Source organism: Coturnix japonica, chromosome 2, assembly GCF_054131305.1.
Source record: "Coturnix japonica strain WE chromosome 2, WE-NBRP24, whole genome shotgun sequence".
Classification (NCBI taxonomy): Eukaryota; Metazoa; Chordata; class Aves; order Galliformes; family Phasianidae; genus Coturnix; species Coturnix japonica.
In genome coordinates this window covers 123182667-123206498 of record NC_140664.1, presented here as the reverse complement: position 1 = coordinate 123206498, position 23832 = coordinate 123182667, and the positions used below count along the sequence as shown (strand labels likewise).

Genomic DNA, 23832 nt, shown 5'->3' with positions numbered 1-23832 from the left:
GTTCTGATGGCAGACATGGGTTAGAGCACTGATGAACTAATAGCATTTATGCTATTAGTCCCAGTATAAACAGTATTACTGTGTACTTCCACTCTATTATAGAGACTGGACTGTGAAATAATGTGGGGGAAACTCCAGCCACTATAATAATGATTGCACAACAAATACAATGTTTATTAACCTACTTTCCAAATAATGTTTCTTATAACACTGAAAATAAGCGGGTCAATAACATTGTTTGCTATCTTAAACTCTTTTGATAGTTTACCTGAGTTGCAGCAACAACAGTAGTTATAGAAGGCGCAGTTGAAGGTGATAGAGCTCCCACTTGCTGCAAGTGGCCTGAAGCCTGCTGAGGTAAATGAGAACTGGAAACGGGAGTGCTAGATCCTGAGCCAGATACTGCATTTGGAAATGATACTGCTACATCATTGCTGCTAAAAATACCTGAAAAAAATTACAAAAATGATTACATGCATCTCTCTCCCCCCTCCCTCTTTTCTAGTAACCATGTAAATATGCAGTAGAAAATTAAACAAGACAAACAAGATTACTCAATATATAATGCAAAAAGTTCCTGCGTTGAATTTCTAACCATGTCGATTGATAAAAGCGCTCTCATCGTGTGACATGCTACAATTCAGAGAACACAGACTGACTCAGTTCTAAGTTTTACAAAGACACATGATGGATCAAATATTTTATGCGCATTAAAAACTACACTCAAATGTTTAACTAGCAGATACTTTTGCTAAAATACCTGCCTTCAGCTGAGTCTGCTATCTGAGAGCACCGTCTCAAAGAATTACTGTGAAAGTTGAAGAAGTATAGGAATAAAGTATTAGGCTGAACATACATCATTTGAATACAAAAATACTTTGAATTTAAAGTAACATTTCTGAATGACATACATTTGTTCAAAAAAGTAGTTTCTGTAGCTACAGATTTCTTGTGTATTTTCAGAAAAAAATGACAGCAAATCTGAGGATCAAGCACTCAGATTTGCTGGTAGAACTGGCATTTTGTTTACTCACAAACTAGAACTCCATCTGTGATCTACGAATGCTTGACTAGCATTTCTGCTAGAGCAGCCAATAAGTAAATGATTAAACATATTAACATTAGACAGAAATGTATGGTAGCAACTTAAATTTTAAGAGTTCATACCCCTCAGTGGAGCCATTACTTCTGTTGATCTACATGCAGGGTAAAGTTCATGATATAGGCTGAGGGAAAAACCCTACTGACCAGAAGCCCAGGACAAGATGTAGTACCTGTCTATGAAACTGTTAGGCTCCACGTGCATTAGATAAGTGAGCTGTCAGCTGGCCAAGGAATATCAAGCATGGTAGCACTGAACTGCAGTTAGAGGAAGAGTGCCACAGGGAGTAAACAGAAGTAGAATGAACATGGTTAGATTTTAAAAAAAAAAAAAAAAAAAGCAACAGAAGTGAAATGCCAGTCAGAAGGCAAAGGGTGGAGCTAGTTTGTCACTTGTACAAATAATGATCTGAAGAAGGCAGTGACAGGAAGACAGGCAATATTTAAAAACCACTTGCTACCAAGCATTCCTTCTGAGCTCTGACAGTCAAAGAAGACTAACATCACCCAAACCCACACACACTGCGCAAACAGCAATGCGTCTTAAATCCTCTGCCTGTATGAACTACCAAGAAAAACTGAAGAGGACTGAAGCCAGACCTAGCAGAGAAAGGAGAGGTGAACAGCCAGACACATGCTGACAACATTAGCTCCCCTATCTAAGCTAGGTTAGGTAAGGACTTGCCGTCTTCTCCTCAACGTCTCCATAGCACAATTCCATACCTGCTCCACTTTCCTGCTGACCTTCATATCTTCCCTTCTTCCATTTAGCTTACTTTTCATGGTCATCTTTCCCTTCTTTTTTGTCACCATCCCCCGAGTCCATAATTATGACATTACTATCAGTTACAGTCCTGAAGGGTCCACATTGTAACAACCTTTTGCCAACTGTATCTGCCTCACCTAACTCACAGACAGTAAACTATATGGATTCTGCTCTACATTTGTCTCTACACACGACCAGCTGAACACAGTTAACAAATAGCCTTGCTACCGAGTCTATTCTTAAATGCAATATCCCACATTTTGAAAGTATCCCTAAAACAATTAAAGCCAAACCATTTTTTGAGAATGATGAGATTCTCAGGTAACTACCCAGTTCTGTGGATTTTAAAGTTAATAATAAAGAAATAGCACAACACAGACGAAACCACAACAGCTAGTCACTACAAATGTTACTGGTCTCATAAAGCATCAATGACCACATGTGGAGAAAACAAACTTACTGGTGAAAGTCAAGTTGTAAAAAAGAAAGATATTTTTCCAGAAAAGCAAAACTCCCCAATTTTAAAGCGCACTATTTTAAAATGCTTCTTCATTTTCAGAACTTTATAAATTAAATAACTGCAGGACTTCTGCTGCTTCTACTTTAATCATAAGGTTTATTCTTCCTCTTTAAAATGAACTGTTGGTATACAGGCAGATATTATAAAACCATGGGCATCAAACTACTTCAAAAGAAGAACAGTAAACTAGTTCACCAGGGCAATGAGGTAAGCTTTTTCCTCTTCTTTTCTGCCTTTATTACTGCTTTGTTTGCTTTCGAACACTTGCTATTCTGGTGTTGCAAAACACCAGAAAACACCACCTGTCCAGATACTCTGGGCTAAATACTTCCATTTAGCAACGCCTTACTTACAACACTAAGTCAGCGCACATTCTAGAAGCAGTCATGCAACCAAGACTTCATGCAGGCACTCAAACAACTGAACGCAGCACACACAAACCCCCAATTTCCCCACTATTCCAAAAAGAGCTGTACAAGAACAAAGTGCTCATCATATCAGAAAGTCAGGAAAGTACATATGTAAAATGTCTCAATACTATCAAGTTGTCCTTTTGTTCTCTGAGGGGCGAAAAATTACTCCAAATTAGTGAAGAATCATAACTGAACATAAACCAAAGTTCTAAGTGCCAAACAAACCAATCGCCCTGAAGTTCTTCCCTGCTACTGAAAAGTAACAGCTGTAACTTGTGACAAATGGCACTGTGCCATTTGCCAGAGGCATAAACAGCATGATTAAATACAGTCTTCAGTGTTTGAAATAGTACCCAGTTCTTCAAGTACACGTGGACATGCAGCACTGTCAGGGCAAAGCCTGACTATCCTTACCACTGCTGACACACACAAAGCATGACTTCAGGTAACAAGACGTTAAATGAATGTACAGCCTGCGTTGCTGGACCAAAATGCTTAACAAAAGGGCAATTGACAAACAAAACAAAATCATTTCTGAACAAGAAATAAGTGCCTGCTTAATGAGGATGCACACTGATATAGAGCAGAGAACACATCAGATGATGCAGATTGGGAGAAAATGCAACCATTTTGCTGACAATCAATGATGAAACAAACAGATAACAGAAGAAATAGAAGAACATCAAGATTAGTGAGAACTTGCTGTGCAGCAACATGCGTCAAGAGGCACACAGAGCAATTTAAATGGTCTTATTAGAAACCTCAAAAAAGTAGTTCTATGAGCAGAAGAAGTAACAAATCAGATGAACTTTTCACTTTTAACAGCGCTGCATCAATAACCTACATTTCCCCACCACAACCCATGTGGCTGCAGTTGGACTACAGTGTGAAGGTTCCTTCCAGGTACCTGTTCTATTTATCTGCTGTATCTACCATAGGTTGATGTCCTTAGTATTTTGCAAAAGCTTAAGAAATGACTTAATCTAGTCCAAGAGCTTTTTTAAAAATGTAAACTTTAACATTTACAGAATCTAAGGTTTGCCTTCCTACTTGGGGAAAAGCAGAAGGAGAGGGAATTAACTTCAGTCATGCAGCAAAGCTCACATAAACCAAAGAAAATCTCACATTTTAAGAACAAGAACTCCACACAAAAAAAGGATGCTATATACGCATTTCCAGTACTTCCATTTCCTGTGATGAGCTCAAGAAATCAACCCCACCATGACAATTTTCTCTACAGAGCAAAATGAAAGTGCCCTTTAGTGCTGTTGCCTGTTGATTAGTAACCAAATTTTATTTATTTTAAACAAGCAAGAACATGCTCTAATAGAACATTAACTGTGGGAGAATTATCACCTAGGTCATTAATTTGCAATATGGATTAAATATAAGCTCAGTTGCACCTAATGCTAAACACAAGCAAATAAAAACTACTTACTGTGACCAACAGCAGTTGCACAGAGAAAGGCTCAAGAAAAGGGCAGGTATGAAGTAAGATTTCCCTGGATACTCTCCGAGCTTTTAGAACCCTATGATTTCGGGATTCTGGGCCTGAAGCATGTAGCCTTGGGTTTGCTTCCAGCTCTGTCCCAGTGAATTCCCTGCAACCCTCTCTGAACCAATGTAAATTCCCATAGTGGGACATCAAGAACAGGGTGCTGCTACCAGTGACTGTGCAGTAATCATTCTCTCAGTAGGATGTTCACAGGTATGAAATACTGAAGATGGATCTGCAAGAATTGAAGGCAATCCAGGGAAGGGGCCCCAGAACAGGAATGGGTTGTGGAGCTGGGAGAATTTAAATGTCAAAGTAGAAGAGGTGGCAGCATGACTGTTGGCACACAGGTTACAATTACCTTTGCATAGAGTGTTATGAAAACCTTAAAGAAATTCCAAGTTAACTTCTCCTCTTTCCTCAACAAACAGCTTAGAGGAGTGTATGTTGTTCTGGCTTGTGCTTCCACCTGATACCATACATACCTGCAGGACACACGAGACACATCAGTGCCTAGCCAAAGTGCATCATTCCTGCCTTGTCTCTCCCAAAGCCACCCAGAAATACTAGCTGAATGGATTTGCCAAAATTCTCAGCCCCTGGAACTTTGCCTTCTCACTCAGACCTTTGCATTCTTGAAGTGCAGACTGTTTCCTCATACTTTCAGTAGAGGTGCATGGTCTTCTCTCTACCACATGCCTGGAACAGACCATTTGCATAGACAGGCTGGGATACCAAAGCTTATCCCATTAGCCTGATCATGACAGACTCAATGCACACCCCCAGTGCCTGTAGAAACATGCTCTAGGTCTGAGCTAACAGTCATCAAGGAACGGGGTCTTCTTGGTTCAAAGTTGGAACCACAAGAACCTATGCAATCGTTCACAAGTTCCAGGTGCCACCAATATTACAGCATCACATACTAAAACAAAGTGCTAAATTCTAAGATTATAAAATGATTCAACATTTTTAAAGTACTCTTGTAGAAAAAGATCAGAAAAAGATCAGTAAGACCCAGAGCTCCATGGTCAGATGTGAGACAGTATCCTCAAGAATACAGAAAAGACCTGAATTTCAAAGTACGTAAAAGCAGTGAAAGATCTTTGCAAGAAAAAGAAAACAGATACAGAAGAATAACTGATAAATAAAATCTGTATTTTTTATTTACCTGTTCACTTTAATTATGGTGATCCAAGACACAATTAAGTTATTCCAATATGGCTTATACTAAAAGTAGTATCAGCTCCACGAAACAAGTATTCCCAAGTAGGAACATGACATTTGAGAGAGAACCTGAGGGAGAGCTTTACATGTTAGCTTAAGATTCCTGAAAACCTACCTACTTCAAACCAGTCTGACAGGAATCTACCTTAGTGCTGGAACGGCAAGTCAATGGAAACACCATATTCCTCTTCCCTATTAACAGAATACAGAGTATTTAACTCCTTTAAATACTATAGCCTACAGTAATATGTTACACTACAGCAGTAGATTACACTCTTCGGGTGTAATCTGTCCTCTGAAAAAAAAGCAACATCCATATTAAATTTTGCCAGCATTTATGCCAAGGCCAAGTGTACAGAGCTGAAAACTTCATTTGCAAACATACCGTCTTCTAAGGATGGCCACAGTGCTAGAATTGCATTGACTGCTGCCTGTTCTGCACTACAACTGCCAATACCGTGACACAAAAAAACAGTGTAAGATGGGACACATGAAAACAGACCTGAAAACAGGAAGAGGAATAAGAAGTAAAACAGAGAGTAGACTTAACAAGTAAGGACAAAAGTAGCCAGAGAAAACCTACAACCAACCATTACAATTTACAGCTAGCTCTAACATGAAATTACAACTGTCAGGTCATCACTCCCCATAGTCTTTAGTATGCTCTAAAATCCCCAGCAGACACGTATGCCTGCATTACCTTCTCCTGCTTTCCAGTGATAAAAGATGATGCAGAATAGATGAGACTTCAAGGTCAAATAAAAAAGTTTGACTGTCCAGAGTAAGACAAAGCACAAAGTTATCACACATTGAATAACAGTGCAATCAGAGATTTTTTAAACAACATATTATATTTATTAAAAGAAGAAAAAAAAACAAAAAACTGACCTGAATATCTACCAAAACCAAGAACCAAAGTACAGTCTCTTACTGGCAAAATTGCAGTCTCCCCTCTACTAAGACAGATATTTTTATTGGAAGTCACAGCTTGCATGATACTATTTTCTGTTCCTCCCTTTTAATTGACACTTTCTCATGTGTTCAAGCCTTTTGCTATTATCTTTCCTCCTTTACTCTTGGTTGGCACCAAATTCGACTCATCAACTCAATGACATCACCTTTATATTAAGCATAGTTATCAAATGAACCTCTCTGTTTCAAACTTGTATTTGTCTCTGCTCAAACCCAAACTCTCATTTTTAATTTTTTTGGAACTTTCTTGCCCATGTGCATTCAGAAAACTCAGTGCAACAAAAAATAAGCTCCTGATACATCACCTCCTTTAAAACTCTTACAGATAACCCAGACAGTCCTCAGCATCACCTGACTCACAATCTTACATTTAAACACAAGTTTTAATACCTTCTTTTCATGCTGTACACACAGCACAATCTTTCCTTACTGTTCATACTACCAAGATCTCTACCTACCCTCACTGTTTACACTTCTGCCAAAAGAAGAAAAAGCAGAAACATTCCTGCAAAATGAGGTTGGAAGAGGAAGGAAATAAGCAACTTCAAAATCTTACTGAGGGAAACATGGGAAGGCAAATAACACACACACATGCACACTCCTGTGCACACCAGGCAGATCAGATGATAAACCCTGTCCTGTTCTAAAACAAACAAGTAGGTAATGTTACTCTGTCCCACAATGTGTTCCTACAAAGCACTGTTATTGCTTGACAAGAAAGCTTACAACATTAAGTAACCACTTTCCATCTATGCTGTTTGAACTTCTACACTAGTGCTAGGACTACACAACCAGTTTTAGAAAATACTGTAATGTGGAAAGAAGTAATGACAAATGGTGTTCCATCCATTTTTATTCTGCACTTTATGGTGAACTTAAACTTCTTCAACATCAAACAGCAAAAAAGCTCTGCTTATAAAACAGCAGAAACTCACCAAGTCCAAATTCAGCACACTTTCTCAGATACCCTTCAGATGTTTTATTTTTGTTCAGAAAAATGGTGAGCTTGCTTTCCTTCATCTCAAAGCTGGTTCAGAGCACTGTACACCTGGGAGAGTGAGAGGGAAACCCTATATCAAAAGGGAAAAAGCTAAACCTGTTTTACTAAAGCAAAGCAAACCTAGAGAAATTTCAGCATTTCTCATGACATGTAGACAAGAATTTCTTTATTTTTAAAGAGACCTACCACTACAGACATCTGCCTAACACATAATCCATGCCTCCAGCAGTGTGAAAAGCAGAAGTCCTATAAAATCTTAATGAATGCTAGCTTAAGATGCAAAGAATTTCAACATGCAAAGTTTAAACAATTTCTTTTGGATACGCTGCACTTCGCGCTGATAGAATTTGCAATGAATACAGCACTGCTTTTCCTACATGCGTGTACAACAATAAGAAAATAATTCTATATGGCTGATATCAATTGAAAAAACTACTCTGAAGTTCATTACTAGATTGCCTGCCACCATTTAAATAAACACTGAGAAATACACTTGATCGTCTTTAAAATTATCCTTACTAGACCATTTTAACTGTAAATACTCCCACTGAATCTTTCAGTAACTTGTGAATATAGCTACAACTGTTTCCCATAAATGAACAAAAGCCTTGAAAAAGTAAATTTAATAAGATACATTTAATTTCCACAAGCTATGAGTGAATACACAACTAGGGACACAAAGCCAATACTCAGTCCTAGAGGGAAACTGCAATCAGATACATTAAAGATTCGATATTGCCCCCTCTGAAATTGATAGTACTGCTACCAGTGACACAAATGGCAGCACTGGGCTGCCAGAACAAAGGATGGACAAAACAAGGATACCTTCACATGCATTACTTGTAGTAATTTAAGTAGTCAGGAAGGTAAGTGAGAGAATTCCTGAGGCAGATACCACTGTAACACACCTATGAATGGAGCACAGAAGAAGAACTAAAAACACTATTCACAAAATTAAAGAAAAGAATCTTAGAACTAGAATAAAACTGTTATCATTTTACTGCGCACATACAAAAAGATCATAAAAAGAGAACTGAGGAACTATTGACCTATCAGGCTCCTGCAGACAATCTACAAAGTTTTCACTCAAGTACTGAACAATTGACTCACTGCAGACCTGTATTTCACCCAATCAATAGAATATGCAGACCTTCAATCAGGATTTTCCACAAAAGGCTACCCTTTGGGATAAATGAACCTCTGAAAAAGATTCTAATATAACTTACCATTATGTATGGTATTCATCAACTTCGAGAAAGCTTTTGAGTTAGGAGAAAAAGGGCTTCATGTTAAGATCATGTTTAACAGACACACAAAAGAATATATGTATAGACAGGAATTTCAGTGAACAATAATATAACTGAATAAATCTTTCTTGTATTAGAGCTCTGATCATTTACAGTAGCTCAAATTGTAAAATGGATTTATTTCTACCCACTATAATTTTTTACTCGTATTTCTTTTGTCAGTGTTTGTTAGCTTTTAAATGCCTGATATAATAAGAACGTTCCAGCACGTGCCAATTAGCTGCATTCTAAAGCTACCATTACAAATAAAAAGTCAAATACGTCCCAGTCACATTCAGTCTCCCCAGCAAAAAACTGATTTTAATTTCATCAACAACAAATTTGGATACTTAAACTGAAGCTGACATACTAGTTTTAATCACGAGGCATCGTTCTGCTTCACTGATAGACTGAGCACAACTCCGCAGTCGTGAAGTTTAACACAAAACAGCGTCGCTCCTGGTCTTGGGGAGATCACTGAGGAAGATCTCAGATGAACAGAGAGGAAGAACTCCAACCAGTGGCAAACAAAGGAAGACACTCACATGAACTTTTCTTCCAGGGCTTTTCTTTTTTTGCCACCTAGAGAAATGCAGGTCTCTGACCATGAAATGACCATGGACACACTCAAACCCTCTGCAAGCAGTCGCTGCAGTTCAGCCTACGTGGTAATCCAGCACCTGGATGCCCAGTTACAAAGAGATTGCAGTTGTGCTGATGGCACACCTTCTCCACTGACACCACCATTTTATTCATACTTAAGAATAACGACCTCATGCCTACAACATCATTTTCTTTTCCATTTACTGTTTCCCTTTTCCACATCATTAATGAATAAGGCACACAGCACCTCTGTCTGTTTAGACAAGATGACAGAATGCCAGAGAGGAGTGAAATCTCTGCAGTGTTTCCATGGGTGAACTACCAGCTGCACCAGTCCATGAGGTCTCACTGTTAAAAATGTTGATCACCTAACAGGGTGACTGACTTTTACTCCTTGTTCTTTTCTCTTTTATTCTCCCCACAACAACTTCAAAATAATAATAATAATTGAAATAAAGACAATTTTAACTTTTGGCATTGATTCGAGAAAATCACAACACTAATCTGGAAGTAATAATAATAAAAAAAAAACAACACATTGGTTTTTTTACATACTGCCTAATCTTGACTAACTACACAAAGGTACTGTAAGTTTAGAAAATTTCCTTGTATCTACAGTTACTAGGAGTAAATTGCAATACTGACCGTAATTGCCACATCAGCATTACAGACCAGGTCTATAATGTAAAATATAATGGTTTCAAAAAAATCCTGATTTTGGATGTTTTTGAAAACTGATAAAAATGAGTCATTTTAATCAACCCTGCCAACAGTTTTCAAAGAGCTAGTAACACTGTACAGCACCCTTAAAAATGAAAACTATTGCTTTAACATGGCCTCCAAAAATATATCTATCTATCTTACAAAAATGCACTGAGCTAATATGGCCTTATTGTGTTCATAGAAATTAAATTCCTGGGCCTAATTCTGCCTCAGGTGTAGAGGACATGATGCAACTGCTGTCCGCTACCCTTAAAAGCTGAATCATTTCACCCACACTTACTCTGCAAAGCCTTTATTTGATTACAGTACCAACAATTCGTTCCAGTTATGCTGTCTTTCTGTACTAAGGAAATCTTTCAAATTTAAAGAGATAGGGTTTTTTTAATTATTATTTTTCTTACAGGAGGACACTCTGGATTGCCTGAAGCTATGCTTTCAGGTTTTGTTCCTCTAAAAGTATACAGCACAGGGACTACTAAACTGTCACACACATCGTGTTCCCAAACATCACTCAGACCTCTCCCAGAGTTTCCAAGCAGAATGCACCAGGTATACCTCAGTGAATAATTTACTGCTACAACACACATACTTTACGGACAAATTAGGAGGAAATGCAGTTGAAGAGCTGACAAAACAGTTCCATAGACCCAGTCAGCATTACGGTTAACACAAGTAGCTGTCTGGCAGCTCACGGACATAACTAAAGACAAAGTGAGACAAACAAGCTGCTGTATAATTCCTTCCAACTGCAACTATTAAACACGGAAAAAAAGTTGTTTTAACATTCATAGTATACTAAACCCATAAAAGAACGGTGCCATTTCCAGGACACACATTAGAATTTAATAGTCTCTTACTGTGCTTATCAGAATGAGATTTTCACGATAAGTATATGGAACAATGAAATAAGTATGTCCTAGAAAGATTCACTTTGCTTTGAAACTTTTTTTTTTTTTAACAGTTAAGATTCCTGATAGGAAGTAAAAAGATACAACACCTCCTCATAGCATGCAAGTATCAAGTTTACTTGTCACGTTTCAGTTATTAACAGTGTAAGTGGTAGCAAAAAAATTAGACAAATAATGGGGAAGAACAATCAGTGATACTCAGCCTACAGGTGAGATGAGGAATCCTAGCGAACACGGGTTCTGTTTAACCTAATTCCTTTCAAAGAAACCATCCGAATGCAGACTGCATCTGGCCATGGCCAACACCAGATCAGCACTCTCTGTACCTCCTGTCCAACATGACAAAGCCCATCCCAGGCTCTCCCAGCTTCCAAAAAGAATTAAAAAACTGTTCCTCTACCACTACACCCAAACCAGATGAAAATGAGCTCCTGCCTGGGCTCCTGGTATAACAGCTTCTAGTGGAAGTTACCCTTCCCTGACCTTCCCTCATTGAAGAACCACCCCAGCCACCCAGCTTTCTCCTGCAATCACAGCCAAGCCACTGAACTCCACTATGCTGATGTGCCAAGAAAGGTTAAGAATGGTGAACAGTAATCATATAGGGTTTTGGCAAATACACACTCCATTTTCCATCTCTGCTCCCTTATGAACTTTCTTCTCAGTCATGGCTGAGTCCTTCCTTTGAAAGCCTCCCCTTATTCTTATTGCTTGCCTTACACTCATAACTATTATTCCACAGAATCAATGCTCTTCAAAATGTCAAGAATACTTTGCTACTTCCAGCTTATTCATTTCAAAATACATTAGAATTAACTGTATATCAATACATTCATCTGCACTGCCATCCTTCTACTGCTTGTTAACTGTTCTTAAGAGAACTGTTTTTGCATACAAAAGTAAAGGTCCCCCAAAAGGATGTTATTTGCCCTAATGAACCACTGAATCCTTCATATTAGGAATTAGTCTGTGATAGTTATCACAAACTTTCTGTTCTTTTAAACTTGCATTCAGGGTTTTTATATGAAAGCAAACTATGTTAATGACTTATGAGTAGCTTTTTCATTTGTTTAAGAATGTACTTGAAACTTATAGTTATTCCTATCAAGAAAATCTTCTCATAAATGCACAAAATAAGCAATGGGAAATAGGTATAAAACAAGTCACATTGTCAAATACAAACAACATGAGAAGATTATGCATGCACGATCCTCAGATCGACACTGATATTGAGCTCCATTTCCACTTTTCATGAATCTCTTCTACATTAACATTCTTAGAGCTGTACAGTTCTAGAGGCCAGAGAGACATCACTGTTTTGGTTTTTTAAATTCTAGTTTCTTCAAGTCACTGAGTCTAACAAGAAATCTCCTCAGGATGGATATATTTTTATTTTTTATAAAATACACTGCACTGTTGCATAAATATTTTTCCTCATAAAAGCATATGGCAAGCTAGACCACTTCCATAATTAACAGCTTTTAGTTTAGTATTATTCTTAGGGCCTCCTTGCAGTCACCACAGGTCATCTACAAGACCTGACACCACAAAAAAGAATTCTAATCAAAAGCTGAATAAAAATTAAAACTATGGTAAAAGTAATACAAAGCAGTGAGTTTACACCTAACTAGTTAAGTCTCACTTCAATTCAGATTGACAAAAATTCCACTCCGAAGTCCAGATCAGGACTGGAAATGAAGCAGCTTTTCCAACAGTATGTGATAGTTTGTTTCTCTTACTATTCTCGTGTTCCCACCATACCAGCTCTTACATGAACTTTGCTAAGTATTTTGACAGTATACTTCCTGCATTCAGCATACTTGTATATAGAACTCCTACAGCATTTTTGAAACTATGCCTAACGCTCCTGAAAGAGAGGTTTATTTGAATAACCTTCTGGAAATACATTCTCGGTCTATCTAGACAATTTAATGCATTTAGACTAGGGAGATTTACTGAAAACGAGCTCACATCCAGATGAATCATCACAAGGATCCCGCAGCTTTTAACCAACTAGCTGAGGTAACATTTGTAAAGCATCAGGAACTGACATACAGTTAAAACACACTGGGATATGTTATCTCTGTGTGGCTAAGTCAAATCATTATGTCTGGATAGACACCACATTCTACAGTGCCAAATCCAGACTGTTCAGTGGGTGTGGTAGGACAGTCCAGCTAAGACTGGCAGTGCATCAACCTTCAAGCTGGTATGGGCCTGCTGTTATCCTGTTACAAGAGAAAAACTGTCTTCTCCAGCCTGACACTGGAAGTTTGAACCTCCTAATTAGTCAGCATCACAATGTAGCAAAGTTGATGGTTTATCTGTGTTCCAGAAAATCCAGAAAGATCACCTCTGTTTTGACTCTGCCTCATCGTGGTAACACCACATTTTGTCACCAGTAATGATGTAATACAAGAAACTGTCACCTTCAGCCTCACAGTGGCTCAACAAGTCCTGACAAACTTGTGCATGCTGTACCTTTTTTCCTGTGTGAGCATTTGTGAGATCCACCTGGTGCAAACTTTGTGATAAATCAACATTGCCAGCATCGTTTTCAGCACTTTAAAGCTAATATTCAGTTCCTTACACATATTTCTGGTCATAATAGGCTGATACACTTGGATGAGCTGACCAAGACGCTTTTCATTTAGTGGTGCAACGGCTGTCATCCAGTACATGGCTTATCTTTCGCATCACTGCCACCACTATTGAAATGTACCACCCACCACCTCACTGTGCTCAAATTCACTCTTAGGTTTCCATAAACATTCAGTAACTGTCAATGAATATCAGTGGATGCCATTTTGTTCAGCATGGAGAAACTCAATTCCACCCCTTTGCTTCATCTGCATTCGCATGTCAGATGCCATTTTGTCAGACAGCCCCTCTGCTGCCATCTGTCACATGGCAACAAAATGTAATGGAATACTGGAGGGAAGGTTCTACCTCTACCATCATCAACATCTGCCTCTGACATGATAGGCCAACGTAATCAAATAAGAGGCATTACTTTCAGAGCAGACCCAGTATTTCCCTACAGAGCAAGATTTTCTGCAGTATACATGCCCCAACATCATACCAAACTATACATACAGTACCAGACAACAGCACAAGCTACTGCAACCTTCAAGAGGCTTAGCTCTTAGACATTTCACTCTCATGCAACCTGGTTAAGAGTAACATAAATTATTTGAATTACAAGGAAGTACAGGAAAATGGGGAGTTGATAATCACATACTTGGTCTATGTGTTTAAAAACAGGGCAGAGCTTCTGGGAGATGCTGTACATCAAAGCACAATTCTGTCCACTGCAACTCTTAATGGATTTGTCTTCATGCAAAGACTCTCAATTAAAACCTCAATTATTTTAAGGTATCTGGTCTTCCTTACACTACTGTATTAATTTATGGGTCTAGCTGGCACTGGTTTTTAGTGTTGCTTGCACTTTCTTTTAAAACTTTATAGTCTCAGAAAGGATTAGGATAATCTACTACAGGCTCTGGACATCAGCCTCTTACACAGAAGGTAGTCATTCTGATCTTAATCCTGAAACAACTTTCACCCAATTTAACTTCTGATACTGGGGCTCTTCTCTTCACATCTAATAAACGTAATACTTAACCACCGGGTACAATTCCTTCTGATTTTAAAAACCTGACTGTAATGCTATCACCTCCGACTGGGAAAATCAACTACAACAGAAGTTTCACCACATGAACTGGATAGTCTTTGCAGTACAAAACCGCTGCAAATACACCACTTGTTTTCAGCTACATTTGCTTTCTTTAAAAGACATGAAAGTCTGTAAGATCTGAAAAGTACAACTTTCAAGGCAGAGTAAACAAAAAAACCCAAACCACAGCCAATTTTACAGTCAAGCCTCATCCTTCCCTGCCCCCACCCACACACTTTTTATGTTCTCCTGTCACCTTTAACAGATTTTATGGAGTTAAAAGACTGATGGCTATCTTGCATTCGACTTACAAGGAATGCTGTGCTCTAGTAAATTGACTCCAGATGCTGAAAAATGTTCACACTCAAAGTTGTACATTTTAATTCTTAAAAATACAGATATTTACAAAACTATCTAAAATTAAGGCATTTCAGTAAGTTTAATTTTTAAAGACTTTTGGAACTAGACACTGCAAGGAGGGAAACAAATCCCGTAGCTCACAAGTTTCCACACAACAACAGAACTTCATTTAAGATTTACTTGATCTTCCACAAAAGACATACATGTCTAAAGGAAACATCAAGTCCCTCAAAGACATCTGATAGGAGAGAAATCTTATTTGTTCCAGTGTCTTTCTATTCCCCTCTATAAAGTCTAATTCTTAGCTTTACAAAACAAGCTGAAGAACTAACATAACCCAAGCACATAACTAAAACTTTCACACACACCTTTTTTTTTTTAATATAATAGTGATAACATCTCATATTCGCTGTATCTGCAAAGATACTCAGCTCCTGGAAGAGCAGACTGTTTTGTTCACTATGCAGCAACAACAGCAACACTGGCAGTCAGTTCCCAGCTATACCGTGTAGCTTAACTTCATTACCCACACATAAAAATAATTGAGTTTTTATTAAGAATTCAGGCCTAAACCTAAGGATAATACACATGGCAGATTGCAGGCTTAAATGTTGTGTAACTAAAGAGTACAGTTTATCAAAACAAGGTTGAGATTTAGAAAAACTCCCCTCACCAAACACTAAAGATTTGTAGCTGCATTTGGAAAACATTAAGCTGAGCAATTAGCCAGCTCTTATGCATAGTTCACTTTCTTCTCTGCTATCACAGACACAACAAAGTATTCCTACAGATACTGTGCAGTTGCACAAACATCAACTTTAGATGCCAATTTTGCAAACGATTTGTTATAAGTAAATATTTGCTATTTGTTGCTGATTATCAGAGCACAGTGAGTATAACATCAGCTTAAATAAACATACAGAGGTATGATATTGTTTTGCAACGTAACTAGAAACCAACATGCAGAGTCACGCCATAATTTAGGAGTCTAGTTTCAAGTATTTAATCTTCAAAACTTCCATTTTAACCTGATGGACGTTTATGCTTTCACACAGCAATTAACTGGTCAGGTAAAATCTCACTCCCACAGCTGTCAAGAACTTCTCTAATATAAGCTGGCCTAAACAGCCTGACATGCAATCCACACCTTAGTTAGTAGAATTCACCTTCCACTCCTTGGGAAGCAAAATCACTTCAGAAAGCCCTGTTTTCACTCCATTTATTTTTCTACAGCTCTTTTGGAAAAATAACTCAACTTGAATTCTGGACAGAAACTGGGCCTTGTGTGTCTCCTACACAGTCTGCTCAGTTCTAAAAGTCACTAATATCTATTTGTCCTTTCAATCTGATTCTAATTGTTACTATCTGGAATACAATATTAAGTAATACTCTGTAACACAGTAAGATTTCTTGCGGATAAAACATAATAGCACAAATTGCTTCAGAATAATTTTATCTATCCCTCAATAGATTTAGCTTGTAAGTCAAATACTAGAGGGGAGTTTAAACATAGCTTCTTGAAGACTCAGCCACAAGCTCTGAGGGCCTCAATCTCAATCAGTAACTTATCTATTTAAAAGCTCAACATTGTCTTACACCACCAAGAAGACCATGACCTTAAAAGTAAGATCATCTCCTTGCACAGGAGCATAATGCCCAGCAGAAGCATCATCATTGCTCAAGCCAGATGAGAAAGAAGAATGAAATATATTACTGGATGCTCCAGCATGGTCAAACTCCTACATAAAGCTGAAAATTTGTCTGGATAAGGCGTAAGATAAGCCCAAAGGGGCCTGTGCCAAAAAATACACACTGTTTCTAAGTCAAAATTTCCAATAGTGCTCTACTGAAGTACAACACTGGGTTTGGACAGGCCTTTTACTGTAAAAACTACCTAGCATTCCTAGCCAGAGCATACAGACAACTGGACAAGAACAGAATACATCTGATGTAGAGATAATAACATAGGAAATAGTAAGGTTGCCTCAACTGTAACAAAGGAATTCCAGAAGGTGGGTAGAGCACACGTTCTGAAAGCATGGCTTAATTATTTTGAGGCCCAATTTAATAGCCAACCTTCCAAAAAATAACTGCAGCTCCTGAAGGAACCTAAAATATAAAAACCAACCTGGAGATTCTTGAAAAGATGCTTCTAATTCTCAGTTGATATGCTCTAACTCACTCCTGATTCTGCTCCTTTGAAATAACACAACAATTCCAATTAAGAATCACTACACACTTTTTTTTCCTCGATTTTCTCTGCATTTCTTATACATTTACATTACTTTTGTGTCAAACAGCTTAGATTCACTTGTCCATCCTATACTTCCACCAGACAATACAGAGACATTTTAAAGGCAGCATATCATACATGAGAAGATGTATGCTTCTGATAACACTGATCTGCCCTTCCATGTTGTAACAATGTTTTAAATAGTCTGCTAAACCCTTAAAATGCTTATGATGAAGTGAGGAATGAAGCGCTACCACCAAAACAAAGGGGGGAAAAGAGAAGAAAGAGTACATTAAAACAATATGCCCAGACTTAACCATAAGCTAGCAGATGAATTTCCAAGCTCAGATTTCCCATCTGGTTTTGTTTCTTTGGGTTTTCTGGTTTTGTGGCTTCCCTTTTTTTTTCCCCCTCTTTTTTCTTGCTTGGGGGTGGGGAGGTGATCACTTGTTTATATATGTATTTCTTCAATGCCTTCATACAATATCACTATTTCAGAGAACAGGTCTACCTTAGGATGGTGGGTGATGAGATTTTAAGTATGTTCAACAAAGGCAAAATTATATGCTCCATATATCATGATAAATCTACTAAAACCAACTATGTATATCCATCCATGCATTTCAAAGATATTTATGCAACACATTTAACATTATCATCAGTTAGGGGAATGAGATCTCAAAGAAGGCAAAGGAAGCAAGGACAGACATGGCAAGAAGAAGGCCTACACTAGGAGCCGACAGGACCAGAATATTCTCAGACAAATACAAAGCAAGGAAACACAGGTCATTTTCTTCAACCAAGGTCTCGTACTTCCATCTGTTACCTGAATTACAAAGGTTTTTATTTCCTTCTCAAAAAAATGAAAACAAAGCACACGAAAAAAAATCCACTATAACAAAAATGACAGATTAGTGAGTCTCACTTCACTGTTATTTTTATCTAAACACAAAGGCCTCAAGGGAAACTTCAAAGCAGGACAGACTTTGGTACAGTATTCTGCAACATCACTCCCCACATAGGTTTACTGAAAGCAGAAAGCCTCTCACAGCCCGAACTGTATAGACATTCAGAACAGAGGAAGAACAAACCAGCCAATCTCAACTGCTAAAAAGCACACTAGGTCATGAAATGGTCTTCTGGGTGAAGAAGGAGTCCAGATTGAGAATAACCTCTTACATGTTTAAACTGATAATATATCCATATATACGTTTTGATTTTTCAGTGAGCTAAACTGAAAACCTGAAACTGAGGGATATTCAGCACAGCTGGCATGCCTGAGTACTGCTTATATTTTCTCTATATAACAAAAAGATACAGACTATATAGTCTGTATACTCTCTCAAGTTAGCTGAACCTATCACACAATTTCCAGATAAACTATTTTCATGCAATTTATTCTTCCCCCTAAGCCTCAAAAGTTTGATTTATATAACATACAGATCATTATATATGTCAATCTACTACAGCCAACTACAACAGTGGCACCTACATATGGAGCAAAACTTACTCCTCCAACCACTACATTCTAAACTGGACTTTTTTTTCCACTAATGAGACTTTCAAGGTAACTGAAATGATACTCTGTTCATGAAAAGCATACTCAGAATTAAGGCTAAAATAACAGAGGTCTTTTGAGATAAGAAAACAAATCCAATGAATGCCTACCTGAACCCACTGGAGATGAGCCAACACTAAGACTTTGTAAACTTCCATTCCTGAGCAAAGTTGGAGATTTTTGAAGACCAGAGCTTGTCACACTTCCTGCAGCGGATGCCACAGATGAAGTTGGGGAAGCAGAAGAAACTGAAAGATGGGAAATACTTTCTTGACTTTTATTTCCTTTGGGTCTACCAGGCCCATGTTTACTTTGCTTATTTCCTTTCCGCTTCTTCTCCATTACAGTTTCCTCTTCTGTTCCAGAAGTTTGAGCTCTTTTGTATGCTGTAGAAGTAAGGCTTGAATTACTTATGTCTCCAGGTGAGCTGTCAAAGTTTTTAGATTGGGAAACAGCTGATGATGAAGGGAGACCAATTAAGGAAGTGAAACAGTTGACACCTCCCTCTTGACTCCCAGTCTCTCCTTTATGTACATCTTTGGTTGACGAAGCCTGTTGAGAATGAGTGAAACTGTCACTTCGCAGATCTGTTTCTGTAAAACTCAAAAAATCCTGGGGAGACTGAACTGAACTTCCAGAAGATGACTTTATGCTCCCAGGAGTGCCCAAAAAGCTTCCTAAAGAGGAACAAAAAGTACAATTTTTATTTTTTTTTCCTACAACTGATGAAAATTCATGGAAAAAACTGGTATTTTAAAATACAAAACCCTCAAAGCTCAAAGACCTTATGAAAAGTGACACCAAAAGACAGAAAAAATATTTTTAAAAGAACTCATTTTGACTGCTGATCTTTATTTCTTATGGATCTGAATCTCCTATCACTCAACTTGGGACACAAATAAGACAAAAATTAATAGGAGAATAACAACTTCTGTTTTAAAACACTTGTGATATCTCTGGTGTTTTGAAGCCTCAACAAACATACGACAGAGCAAGCTGTTTTGCGTGGTTTTTTTTTAAACACACTTTTATATAAAAAGAAGACAGATGATAAAACATGCTGTGATCACATTTATGCTAGTCCTGCAATCTTCCTTGCCAATCTACCTAAATCAGGGGTCTGACATAGGTCAAGTGAACAGCAATTGCATTTAATTTACCCTGGCTCAGGAGGTATTCCACAGAAGAGGTATTTTTCAAAAGGACAGGAAAGCAAGTGGAGAAAAGTGTATAAAATTGGTATTTTAAGATTTCTTTACATTGTCAGAGAATCATAAAGATCTTTTATGTAATAGAACTGCTTTGTTTCTGTAGTATCTGGAATGCAGTCACTTCAATGCTGAGTTAGTACATGCAAGGCAGAAAAATAAGCACATTTACAAAATACAAACACCAATCCAGTTCACTGAAATTCAGTAATTTTTTAGGGGTGAATGCATATATGAGCATTATATTGCAAAACTTCAACTGGTGACCACCGTCCTACCAAGCAAATACTCCCTAAATAATGACACAAAGTACTGAAAAAAAAACATAAAAATGAATATTTTATCAGTGGTAGCCCACTAAACATTACTTATAATTGCTTTATGTTAGTCTTTAAATCATATTAAGTGTTGTTTTATATAAAGTTTTATTTCACCACTCAACAGTAGAAAAGATTTTTATTTAAATGTGAGATCCTAGTGGAAAATTTTACAAGTTCTGAAAATTCAAACAAAAACCACTCCAGTATTTCAAGTGGAAAAAAAACTGTAAATGTTCTAGACAAATTCCGAACTCCTCATCATGTAACAGATTAAAACCCAGAGCAACATCTCTACCTTAGAGGAAAGTAGTGTATTTTAAAAGCGTGCAATTTGAAGAGTTACTTTGCAGTCATCCCTCTCCATACGCTAGTTAAGCTTTGTTCTAATTTGAATTAAAAAGCAGAGCTACAGAAGATCCATAGACTCAATTTCATTTTAAACATTACACTAGAATAACTGTTCAGAAGAAACGAAACTTCTGGTTTTATCAGTTAAAGAACATACCCTAAACAACCTAAACAAAAACATCACCTTTGCCCTTTAAAGATGCACAACCTTCTTTTTCATGTTACGACAATAAACTTTTATTACTGTAAAAAGTTATGTTTTCCCAAGTAAAACAACACTCTCATTACTGAGGATGAAGGACGAGCTACTCTTCAATCTGTAATCTTTTTTAAATATGTGAGATTTCTGTCTAATTCATGTCAAAGCAAAAGAAGTATTACTGCAGAACGATTAATACCTTGCTGAAAAGGGCTAGCTGCAGTCACAGTTGTTCCTGGATTTCTTCCAGCACCAGGCTTTCTTCCCCTCTGACCCGAGCTGTGACCCGCAGATTTCTTCCCTTTGCTCTCTGACCCTCTAGCCTCTGAAGAATCTTTTCCACTTGAAACGTGTGTAGAAACTTCCTGGAAATTTGCATTTGTAAATCGAGCCGTAGTATCTTCCAGACGCTTCAAGGAGCCTGACATGGAGTTGTTGCTAGTGCTTGTATAAGTCTACCATTGTGATAAGTGAAATGAAATTAAAGAAAAGAAAAAGTAAGGTCATACAAAGATCTGTTACAGCCAATACACACAACTAGAGCACTGCACGTATTAATATACCCACCATAAAAATTAAAAGTTTATTTCATCCTATATAAAGAAAAGTCAGCTATCATTACTAATTACTTAGTTAAGTGGCATTACAATCAGATCATTTACTATCAAATTAGAACAATCAGTGGAAGCTGACTTGATGACTTATCCTCTACAGCTTACACAAAGCTACTGGTTTTACTATGCACAACATCAGTAATTAGTAATAAAATTTTAGTAATGCAATACAAAATCCTAGAATCAGCTCAATAAACTTGCCAGTATATTCAAGTTGATTCATCTAGTATTCCTATTTAAGTCAGCAGAAATACAGCACAACAAATTCAGAGCAAACACAGAAATCCTATGCCAAGGGCTAGAAAGAGTTGCAGGGTATCTAATTTATTTTTAGTATTGAAGAAGAGAGCCTTTGAGTTACACTTGCTGTAAGATCGATATTTTGGCCTCAGGTTTATATTTGTTTTCATAACTATATGTGCTGCACGTTTATGTATACATGCTGAACATGAGTCTTCTCCATGTCTGCTCACACAATTTTAATGATTTGAAAAAAAATACAAGACTGTTTTTTATATATTCCAATATACCTCAGGGTATAAAAGAAGACACTCCTTGAGATAACAAATTTAGAAGATTTCATATACTAAGGTAACTGGCAATAACAGAAGTTACATAAAATTGTTAGGACTGTCAAGATATATGATTAAAGTACAATTATTTTGTGAAATAGAATGTTCAAATGTAACATCAACTGGTGAAAGAAGGAAAGACTTCAAATGCAGTGTAATCAAACTGGAAATGTTTCATCACCAGCAATGGATCTGACAAAGGCTTCAGAACCTACCCAGATGCACTTTTACAACTTTATAGTCTCATCACCAAATAAAATCAAATGCAATGAGCTCTTATGCATTCACTTCCCATTGTCCCACCAGCCATCCCTCGGTCAGTAGCTTCTATAAAACCTGGTCTCCAGAAAAACTGCTTTGCTTGAATTCTACCTCTAGTCCCTTAACCTTAGTGTTACTCTGTACTGTTGGTTTCTTTTTTGTTTTAACTTGGTACTTGTGAACAGCATAAGCCAAGCTAAGACTGATACCGTGTTCCAAACTACAACAGGTAAGCAGCCATAAACTACTCCTGAGAGCAAGTATTCAAACTGGTTAGACTTCATGGCCTGTTTTACAGGTATCAGCATCTCCACACAGAACAGGCCTACACAGACAAGTGACTCCTGAGGCTCTCTGTTCCACTTACATCACACCTATGTGGCCTAGTGTACTAAAAGCCATGCAAAGACAGTGCTTCTAAACTCTGCAAAGTAGAGCACACCCTAAATAGAAGAAATGCTGAGAACCATTATGACTTGAATGTCCACAAGTAGCAATTTCTAAACCAATAATTAACAAATGGTGTTTCACATTTTCATTCTGTTCAGTTACTGCTGTTTTAAATTCCTATAGCAAATAAGCCAAACAATACCTAGTAAAATGAACCTCACTATATAATAATCTAAATGAAATATATATACTGTTATGGACACACATAAGTACCTGTAAAGTACCCATTCACATAAACAAACTCTGAACAGCCTGTCTAAAACAGAACTTCTTTTTTTAACTAGCAACTTCTTTTTTTTTCTTTTTTTTTTTTTACCTACTTAAGCAGGAATGCAAAATATAGCTCTTCAAAACTGCAAATACAATCCTATTACAAACTGCAACAGAAATATATTACAGGCTTTCTAAGTAACAGTGAAGAAAGGATATTAGCTTAGGTCTTTCAAAAGTACAACATTAATAATAATTTTCCTCAGTTTGACATTACTATACTGATAACTGTTTCCAGTGAAGATGGAGCCAATTCTAAGGTAAATGTAGTAGTTAACTTTTTGAACTGTTGCAAAGTCCACAAGTATGCTCCATTTTCCTGAAACTGATGTGTCACTTGACCTGTGTTAAGAAGCAGTGGTTCAAATGTGGGTCATTTGAACAAAGGGTTTCCAGACATGCAATAACCCACTCCCTCTAAGTCAGCTTTTTCTGGGACCTGAGGTTTCTCTTATCTAACTCTTTATTCTCTTAACCTTTATCCACTACCCCCTCAGCTGAATATTAATTACTAGGACAATTCACACTAGTTATCAGCAACCGTATTTTGATGTTACCTAGTACCTTTTCTCCATTATTGCAGGGTTGGTTTGGAGGCCTTTTTGGTTGCTGGTTTTTACATGATATAAAGGAAATTAAGAGCTTAACTTAAGCTCTACAAGACCTGGCCAGGACCAGGCAATGACTAGTAGGCTGTCATCTGCATACGCTGCACAGAGATCTGATGTGAGAATATAATGTTTCATTTGCCA

The 23832-nt window shown here is 37.5% G+C and overlaps 1 protein-coding gene across 24 annotated transcripts in view; it reads right to left on the bottom strand.

Moving 5' to 3' along the window:
• The window catches only part of MLLT10 (MLLT10 histone lysine methyltransferase DOT1L cofactor), a 122166-nt gene that overhangs the window by 34548 nt on the left and 63786 nt on the right, over nt 1–23832 (bottom strand). For 17 of the 24 annotated variants that reach the window (XR_014943093.1, XR_014943090.1, XR_014943089.1 and 14 more), the window contains 3 exons: nt 21113–21368; nt 18949–19515; nt 269–447 (listed from right to left, as the gene is read on the bottom strand). Coding sequence is in view for 14 of the 24 variants with exons in the window: in XM_015853306.3 (XP_015708792.2) it covers nt 269–447; nt 18949–19515; nt 21113–21368 (1002 nt within the window). In the remaining 10 variants the exon portion in view is untranslated. Of the gene's footprint in view, nt 1–268; nt 448–7426; nt 7540–8334; nt 8400–8717; nt 8751–9160; nt 9360–18948; nt 19516–21112; nt 21369–23832 lie in introns of those variants that run through there. The other 7 variants (XR_014943096.1, XR_014943095.1, XR_014943097.1 and 4 more) reach the window with 5 other exon arrangements.